A 10,000-nucleotide genomic window follows, 5' to 3' on the forward strand; every position below is an offset into this window, starting at 1 on the left:
AAAAGTTCATATGCCAAGGTAAAGTTTGTAAGCCAAGGTAAAATTTTCATAAATTTAACGTTCGTAAACCGAAAAGTTCGTAAACCAAGGGGTTCGTAAACCGAGGTATCACTGTATATTTAAATGTTTCTCTCCTTTAGGTTTGTCAGATAAAGTTCCATATTGTTTTCTTTTCGCCCCCTTCTATGTTTGTATTTTTATATCAGAAAGTTCTTATGTTTATTTCTTTGAGAATGTGGACAGTGATACCTCGTTGTACGAACCCCTTGGCTTACAAACGTTTCCGTTTAGGAACGGTACATTTATGAAAATTTTACCTTGGCATACAAACTATTTTTCGGGATACACACGGAGCTGTCACAACGAGTGATGTGTCGTTCTGATGAAACCGGACACTCCATTCCATCAAGCCGACCATCACAAAGGTAAATAAAACAACTTTATTGTACAGTACAGTTTATTTCTTTAATTATAATATCGTAGCACATTTATTATACATAAAATAAGGTATATTTTGTGTAGTTTTAAGGCTTAGAAAATTAGAAAGTAGAAAATTATGTTTTATGGGGGAACGGATTATTCTCATTTTAATGGTTTCCTATGGGATATTAATGTTTGGGATACACACTTTTCGCCTTACACACTCTGTCTGGGAACCAATTAAGTTCGTAAGTTGAGGTCTCACTGTACATGGCTTTTCCACACAGCCACCCCTTTTTTAAATTTAATCATTATTTCATGACCGATCTTATCGCGCTATCGAGTCCCAACCTGCTGCAGTTGCCCTCTCTGGTAATCTGAGCGTGGAGGACATCTGCGTAGGCCACAAAGAGCCACTCGTTGGTGCTGAGGATGATGATGTAGTAGACGCTGGACGACAGGGCGAGGAAGAGGACTTTGAGCTCCAAACTGACACGCAGGAACACGCCACAAGCCATCAGGGAAAGGATGCAGCAGTACACCGAGTACTGTCGGGAGAGCCACGGCGCAGATAAGTTACACGTAGTCACGTGTTCTACACAAGTAGATGTTAGAACTCGATACAAAAATAAACAAACAAACACATACATATAAATACATTAATAAAAGGAATGAATGAATGAATAAAAACAATTAAATGGATGAATATGTAAATAAACAAACATACATAAAAATACATTAATACATGGATGAATGAATAAAAACAGATAATTAAATGGCGGAATATGTAAATAAATAAATACAATAAATAAATACAATAAATAAATACAATAAATAAATACAATATATATATATATATATATATATATATATACACATTAATAAATGGATGAATGAATGAATAAACACAAATAATTACATGGAGTAATACATTAATAAAAAAATAAAAAAATAGATGAACGAATGAAGGGCTAGATAAATAAATACATAAATACATACATTAATACATGGATGAATGAATGAATAAACACAAATATTAAATAAAATACTAAATATACTTGTAAATATGGGTTGTTGCAATATATCTAAATGCATCTCTTGATTCTGCACTATGTACAGTCTTGTTTATAGAACGGTTTTTGCACATCTACATTTGCACAGTATACAGTTGACATTTTTATTTTGTTATGCTTAGAATATCTTGTTTTCTATCCTTTCACTCCCACCCCAACCCCATCCCTCTTCAATTGCTGCTGTGGACTGCAAATTTCCCCATTGCGGGACGAATAAAGGTATTCTGATTCTGATTCTGAAATATTAAATGGATGAATACATAAATAAATACATAGATAAACAAATGAACGGCTGGATAAATAAATAAATATAAAAAATACATAAATGAATGAATGAATAAAAACAAATAATTAAATGGATGAATCCATAAATAAACAAACATAAAAACAAATAAACATACACAAGTAAACGGATGAATGAATGAATAAAACAATTATATGGCTGAATACGTAAATAAATACATAAATCAAAATACATTAATAAATGAATGAATAAAAATAAATAAATAGATGAACAAATGAATGGCTAGATAAATAAATAAATATAAAAAATACATAAATAAGTGGATGAATGAATGAATACAAACAAATAGTTGAATGGGTGAATACCTAAATAAATAAACAAAAATAAAAACATAAATAAACATACATAAGTAAACGGATGAATGAATGAATAAAACAAATAATTATATGGATGAATACGTAATATACACAAATACACAAATAAAAATACATTAATGGCTGAATGAATAAAATTAAATAATTAAATTGATGAATGTTAATAAATGGATGAATGAATAAAATTAAATAATTAAATTGATGAATGTTAATAAATAAATAAATAAATAAATAAAACATATATACATAAATACATGAATATTTAAATAAAAATACATTAATACATGGATGAATGGATAAATAAAAACAAATAATTAAATGGATGAATATGTTAATAAATAGATGAATAAATGAACGAATGAACAAATAAATAAAATACATGAAGAATAAACACACAAATAAAATAAATACATAAAAATAAATAGAATTGAGAAATAGGTAAAATAATATAATATAATATAAGACAAGACTAGACAAGACAAGACAAGACAAAAATAAAATAAAATAAAATAAAATAAAATAAAATAAGACTCACAGGCAAATAGAAGAGTCCTCCCTGAAATCCCAGACCTTGGGAATCATTTTTGGGATGCAGGCCGGAAACGTCACCACTGTGAGAGTCTCGAAAATGTGTCTGGATGAAGCACCGCAGGATGGAAAGAAAGGAAAATCGGGAAAACTGAGTCAGAGGGAAAACTTTTTTTTTTTTGGAAGGAAACCGGGAGTTTTGTTCACCAGGTTGAAGATTGCCAAGAGAACGATGACAGTAGTTGTGATGGCGGCCAGGGGGAGGCGCACACAAGGCTTCTTCACCACCGCCTCAGCAACTGACACCAGCCACTGGCAACCTGACAGCTTCTTTGGAAACATGCGCTACACACACACACACACACACACACACACACACACACACACACACACACACACACACACACACACACACACACACACACACACACACACACACACACACACACACACACACACACACACACACACACACACACACACACACACACACACACACACACACACACACACACACACACACACACACACACACACACACACACACACACACACACACACACACACACACACACACACACACACACACACACACACACACACACACACACACACACACACACACACACACACACACACACACACACACACACACACACACACACACACACACACACACACACACACACACACACACACACACACACACACACACACACACACACACACACACACACACACACACACACACACACACACACACACACACACACACACACACACACACACACACACACACACACACACACACACACACACACACACACACACACACACACACACACACACACACACACACACACACACACACACACACACACACACACACACACACACACACACACACACACACACACGCAGGAAGATATTTGACTTTCATTGCCGCATGTGATGTGTGAGGGTCGACTAATCACGTCAAGGACGCAAATCACCGGGTTAAGCGACAGGAAGTGATGTTATTTTGTCATTTGGGGGCACTGAAAGCAAAGCTTTGGAATATGTTAATAAAATATGGATAAGAGTATATTCGGATTTTTTTTTCTTTTTCTTTATAAAGTGATACCTTGGCTTACGAACTTAATTGGTTCAAAGACAGAGTGTGTAAGGTAAAAAGTGTGTATCCCAAAAATTAATTTCCCATAGGAAATCATTAAAATGAGAATAATCTGTTCCCAGGTCCCCATAAAACATAATTTTCTACTTTCTAATTTTCTAAGCCTTAAAACTACACAAAATATACCGTATTTTATGTATAATAAATGTCCTATGGTATCATAATTAAAGAAATAAACTACTGTATATTAAAGTGGTTTTATTTATCCTTGTGATGGTCGTTGATGGCTTGATGGAATGGAGTGACTGGTTTCATCAGCATTAAACACTTGATGAGGAACGTAGCCTTCTTCTTTCACCATCTTGAGGAATGATCCCTTGTAGGTGCTTTCCCTGCGATAATTTTACCTTGTTCCTCATCAATTGTGTTCTGTTTAGCTGGGTTGATAACTTTTTGCAACAAGTGTACAGATGGCTAGAGCAGGTTATTTGTGGAGCCTGATTGCTGAGATATTTTAACCTTGCAGTCTACACTCTACTTTTGAACTTTTGATCAAAGTTGAAACAAGTCCAATTTTTTTTCCTCAATGTCTCTCTGTCGTCTGCCTGTCTCTTTAATGATTGCCCCTCCCCCCTCACTGCTGCGTTCTTGGCCAATCACATGGCTTTAACCGAAGACTGGGAACAGAGGACAACAACAGTCGGCTGCCATTTTCTTGTTAGAACAGGCTCGTTCGCCAACGACACATCACTCATTGTGGCGCTCCGTGTGTATCCCGAAAAATAGTTGTGATACCAAGGTGAAATTTTCAGAAATGTAATGTTCGTAAACCGCGAAGTTCGTGAGCCAAGGGGTTCGTAAACCGAGGTATCACTGTATTTATTTCTTTGTCAGTTAAATTGAAAAACTGCCAAGATGGCCGCCATCACCACCCACAGTATGTCCTTCCACTGCCTTTGATCAGGACGTCCTCCCCCCTCATTGCTTTCCTGGTATCCATTTTGGCTTGAGATGTAATTCTTATACAGTGAGACCTCAACTTACAAACACCTCAACTTACAAACTTTTTATCTTACAAACGTCAAATTTATGAAAATTAAACCTTATAATAAGCACTATTTTCATAATACACACCCACCACGGCTGGCGGAGTGATCTTCGGCGGAAGCACACGACCGAACAGCACCAGAGGTTAAGTTACCAACAGTCCTTATGGAAGGTGACACTCCTTCCATAAGCCATAAACGACCATCAAAAAGGTAAATAAAACTTTCTTTTACAGCACAGTTTATGTCTTTAATTACAGTCCTCGTGTAATGCGCCTCTCTTTCCAAACAGCAATTCCCTTTGACCTTCGACCTCCAACGCCATTCCATTAAGCCATCAATGACCAGCACAAATGTAAGTAAAGTGACTTTATGATACAATTCAGTGTATTTCTTTCATTACAATACAATAGCACATTTATTATAAAAAGAATAAGGTATGTTGTGTGTAGTTTTTTAGGCTTATTTAGTTGAAAAGTATATTTTATGGAAACCCGGGAACGGATTATTCCCATTTTAATGGTTTCCTATGGGAAATTGTTTTTTGAGATACACACTTTTCGCCTTACACACTCTGTCTGGGAACCAATTAAGTTCGTAAGTTGAGGTCTCACTGTATCGTCCTGTTTTTCCCGATGAGTTCCTTTTCCAGCATCGGATCCATTCAGCTCGATGTCAAGCAAGTTATTATTATACGACTTGTCGAGGTATGTGCGACCCGGCTGCCGCACCGACCTGTATATGAGCTGCATAACAGATGGCGAGGGTCAGCAGGAGGACACACGCCAACGCCGTGAAGGTCACTCCGAGTATCTGCCGACTGACAGTTAAACAAAGAGGTGGGGTTGTCAGTTGACCTCCATTTTTCTGCACTTATTCCATCGCTGCTCATACTCACTCTTCGGTGACTAACATCTGGATGGAAAAGATGCAGAGGAAGATGACGGCGGCGCAGCCCACGTAGTGCTTGAACATGGGTAAATCCAAGGCTCGGTACTTTGGAAACAATGAGACAGGATTTGAACGAGAAGCAAAACCAGGACGGAGGTACAAAATAGTTTTTTTTCCTACTTACCTGTTTTTCGAGGTCTTTCTTTGGAAACCAGATGGCGAAAGTGCCACTTTCCTCAGATTTGTACCACTGCCTTGGGAAGGAGGAGGAAACCCAAAATAAAACAGTGCTGTGTTAAGTACAGCAGTTGCTGTCTAAAAGCAACAGCTACGTATACAGTGATACCTTGGCTTACGAATGTAATTGGTTCCCAGACAGAGTGTGTAAGGCGAAAAGTGTGTATCCCAAAAATTAATTTTCCATAGGAAACAATTAAAATGAAAATAATCCGTTCACAGGTCCCCACAAAACATAATTTTCTACTTTCCAATTTTCTAAGCATTAAAACTACACAGAAATTCCTTATTCCTTATTTTATGTACAATAAATGTGCGATGGTACTATAATTAAAGAAATAAACTGTACTATATAATAAAGTCATTTTATTTACCTTTGTGATGGTCGTTGATGGCTTGATGTAATGGAGTGATCGGTTTCATCAGCATTAAACACTTGATGAGGAATGTAGCCTTCTTCTTTCACCATCTTGAGGAATGATCCCTTGTCGGTGCTTTCTTTGCGATAATTTTACCTTGTTCCTCATCAATTGTGTTCTGTTTAGCTGAGTTGAAAGCTTTTTGCATCAAGTGTACAGATGGCTAGTGCGGGTTATTTGTGGAGCCTGATTGATGGGATATTTTAACCTTGCAGTCTACTCTGCTTTTGAACTATCAAAGTTAAAACGAGTCAAAATTCCAGTTTTCTATCCATTTTATCACTCTCTCTCTGTCGTCTGCCTGTCTCTCTTTAATGTTTAAACCCCCCACCCAACCCCACCCCCCACACTGCTGCGTTCTTGACCAATCACATGGCTTTAACCGAAAACTGGGGCTGGGGAAAAGAGGACCAAAAAAAAGTCGGCTGCAATTTTCTTATTAGGAGAATTTGCTCGTTCGCCAACGCCACATCACTCATTGTGGCACTGCGTCTATATCCCGAAAAATAGTTCGTATACCAAGGTCAATTTTTCATAAATGTAACATTCGTAAACCGACAAGTTCGTAAACTAAAGGGTTCGTAAACTGAGGTATCACTGTACTTGGATGACAGCTGAAACGGTTTAATCTCATTGTCATGACTTTCTATGGGGTTTGTGTTTGGGCTTTTTTTCATCTTTTCTGAGGTTGGGAATAGACCTACTTGCTGCCTAGTTCGTCTATGGTGGTTGTCATCTCGTTGTGTAGATCCTCATCAAAGCGGCTCTTTTGTGACTTGTTCCTGTGCCGGTGAAACAGAAGCCATTAATGAAAGAAAAAAAAAGTGAGACACACAAGGCTGGGGATGGGGGTTAATGGCCGCTCTGTGCACATTAGTCAAAGAGAAAAAGGAGACAGTGCCTGTATAGATCATGCCTGTGGTGCACACAGAAGGGGAGGGAGTTCACCGGATGCCGTGAGTTAGATGAGCGGTTCAGGATGGGGGGGGGGGGGGTATGGAAAGCCCCCCCTTCAGCTATCTGGCAGGAAGGAAGCCCTTGCACAGATGCACACAGCAGATACATATGCACCCCGCCCTGGTTCGACCTCAGGGGAGCGCATTGGCGTGATTCTAAGAGTTTTTAGCGTTGACACGTGGTGAGTAGGAACAAAGAGTGCAACGGCCCTGCCGAGGTTAGTGTTGGGATGTTAGCACTTGGGGCTCAGATAGTAGGTCTCACCCAATTTTGAGTTTAAGCCATTCACTCAATTTAATTATTGTATTACCTCAAATAGTGGGCACACCTTTAAAGGACAACCGACGCCTCCGGACAAGGTGTGTCCATAATTTGTAAATTCACTTCAAATGAATTCTACTGAGCGTATTTTACAAAGATTCCACCGCATATAGCTATATTTTACGTTTCCAGACTCACACTAAATATTCAGGAAGTGTTGTTTTTGAGTTGGTGACGAGTCCGTACGGGACGTCACTGAAGGAACGCCCCTGACCGAGAAAGCGAAACACAATGCATTTTGGGTGTCTTAAAGGAAAACCGACACCATTTTTTGTTTCCTAACTGACATCAGAAAAACGTTTTATTGTATCTAAAATACCCAAAACACGCAAGCTGATATTTTTAGTCAAATGCAAAACACCAATAAAAATGACTTAAAGTGTCCCAAAATGACTTCAAAATGACCTAGGAATTTGTGCGTTTCAGAAGGTCCCGCCCCCTTGTTCGTGACGTCACGCCAGGACGTCTTGCCTTGCTCTAAAATCAAAACAATGGCTTCAGATTCTGAGAAAATGCTTTCTTGTTACTCATCCAGTTATGAATATGATTCAAATAGTTCTGAAGAGGAAAGCATAAATGTTTGCAATCGATTGAAGAAGTCCTTCCGTATTATTTTGAGGCATCTGGACTCCAATGTAGCGTCCCAGAAAATGCACAAGATGGCGCACAAGCTCCGTTGGAAATAGGACGATTTGTTTGCTGTGAATCTGCGTCAACTAGTATCAAATAGTAGTCTTGGTGCAACACACAACGATTCACCATCGCATTATTTATGTGTTTTCCTTCTAATTTCGCCATCAACACGGATCAACACGATGTTTTCAGACCAAACAAAGTACCCAAAATGCATTGTGTGTCGCTTTCTCGGTCAGGGGGCGCTCCTGACGTGACGTCACGTCAGGAATCGTCACCAACTCGAAAACAAGACTTTCTGAATATTCATGCATTGGAATCATTGTAAAATACGCTCAATAGAAGTAATTTGAAGCGATTTGACAGATTATGGAGGAGGCGTCGGTTGTCCTTTAAAAGTGAAATCTGCGATGAAAGGCAACACTGTATTATATGTTACAAATGTAAGTCCCACTACTTGCGACAACACAACGAATGATTGAGTCAGAGTGGTATTTTTTTCCCCCAAAAAGTACATGTTTCTTCATATCAAGCTGAAAAGTCTCCCTGATCTGTGCCGAGGGCCCAAACTCACTTCTGGTTGGTGAACGAGGCCGTGGACAAGGAGAAGCGCTCTTCTAGTGACTCATCAAGGCTGTCATAAGAGGAGTGCAACAAGTAATATCACACACAAGCACAACACAAACATGGCAGGGAGCGGCACTGTCAATCACTACCCTGCGACAAATACTGTCGAGCTGGCTGACTGTCTTTGAAATGCATGTGAAAGTTGACTACTTACAGCAAAGTTGACTTTACCTATGCTGCAATACGATATTAAAATACAGGAAGCGAGGGAGTTAGCTTTTTACTGTTTTTTTTTTGTTTGTTTTTTTTACCTCTCAGTGATCTTAGAACTGGTTGCTGTTCGCAATGGGATGTCCTGAAAAAGAAAAACAACGTGTGTAAACTGCGGCTAGATGGATGCAGAGCGCCAATGCGTATGTGGAACTGTCGCGGCTTGGAATTGAAGCGGATTTCCGTGGGACAGGAGATGTGAGACAATCTGTTTTCGTTAATGGATGCTACAGCTTTGTGTTTGCTTTCAAAACTTCGCTTGTACCAGTGTTTGAAATAACGTCTGCCCGGAGGCCCGGAACGTACAACTTTTACGTCGGGCGTACAAATTTAAAAACGTCTCCGCCCGACAACTTCAAGAAAAAAAAAATACAAATTCAAATTAAACGTTTGTTTTATTCAATAAAGCTACCAGCAATCCGCTACAAGCCACGTTGACCCCTCTTTCTAAGCACCTTTCAAAACTTTCAAGTACACTTTATAGTCACAGCATAGTGACTGTAATAATGGCCAAGCGATCGTTCGTTTGGCAATTTGCATACTCGGCACGGCAGCAAATCAGAAGCCTGTTTCGTGCTTCGGCCTACACCGTAACTGTAAAGTGTACTTGAGAGTTATGAAAGGCGCTTAGTGGCTTGTAGCAGACAACGGAATGCAAACATTGCATCGTGCACCATGACGACAAACGACAACTGGAGCAAAATCTTCAGCAAGGGTTATTTACAATAAATTAAGCAAGGGAGCATTTGTGTTAGGTACTTCATTAATTAAAAAAAAATCCTTTATACTTCGCAATAATGTTTTTTTTTTTTGCGATTAGTCATCTTATTGTGTTTCAAGTTGTGAAAAATAGGGCAGGCAACTTTATAGCCGGGCAGGCAACTTTTCAGAGTTGTCTGCCGGGTG

The 10,000-nt window shown here is 38.8% G+C and overlaps 1 protein-coding gene across 14 annotated transcripts in view; it reads right to left on the minus strand.

Moving 5' to 3' along the window:
- adcy7 (adenylate cyclase 7) overlaps window positions 1-10,000 on the minus strand; it is a 56,044-nt gene that overhangs the window by 4,490 nt on the left and 41,554 nt on the right. For 11 of the 14 annotated variants that reach the window (XM_088993022.1, XM_088993020.1, XM_088993017.1 and 8 more), the window contains 9 exons: window positions 9,136-9,179; window positions 8,832-8,891; window positions 7,051-7,128; window positions 5,875-5,944; window positions 5,698-5,795; window positions 5,535-5,619; window positions 2,847-2,984; window positions 2,647-2,745; window positions 772-968 (listed from right to left, as the gene is read on the minus strand). In XM_088993022.1, coding sequence (XP_088849148.1) covers window positions 772-968; window positions 2,647-2,745; window positions 2,847-2,984; window positions 5,535-5,619; window positions 5,698-5,795; window positions 5,875-5,944; window positions 7,051-7,128; window positions 8,832-8,891; window positions 9,136-9,179 — 869 coding nt within the window. The remainder of the gene's footprint in view (window positions 1-771; window positions 969-2,646; window positions 2,746-2,846; window positions 2,985-5,534; window positions 5,620-5,697; window positions 5,796-5,874; window positions 5,945-7,050; window positions 7,129-8,831; window positions 8,892-9,135; window positions 9,180-10,000) is intronic. The other 3 variants (XM_088993025.1, XM_088993024.1, XM_088993026.1) reach the window with 3 other exon arrangements.

Source organism: Hippocampus bargibanti, linkage group LG03, assembly GCF_051943395.1.
Source record: "Hippocampus bargibanti isolate YZ-2025 linkage group LG03, ASM5194339v1, whole genome shotgun sequence".
Classification (NCBI taxonomy): Eukaryota; Metazoa; Chordata; class Actinopteri; order Syngnathiformes; family Syngnathidae; genus Hippocampus; species Hippocampus bargibanti.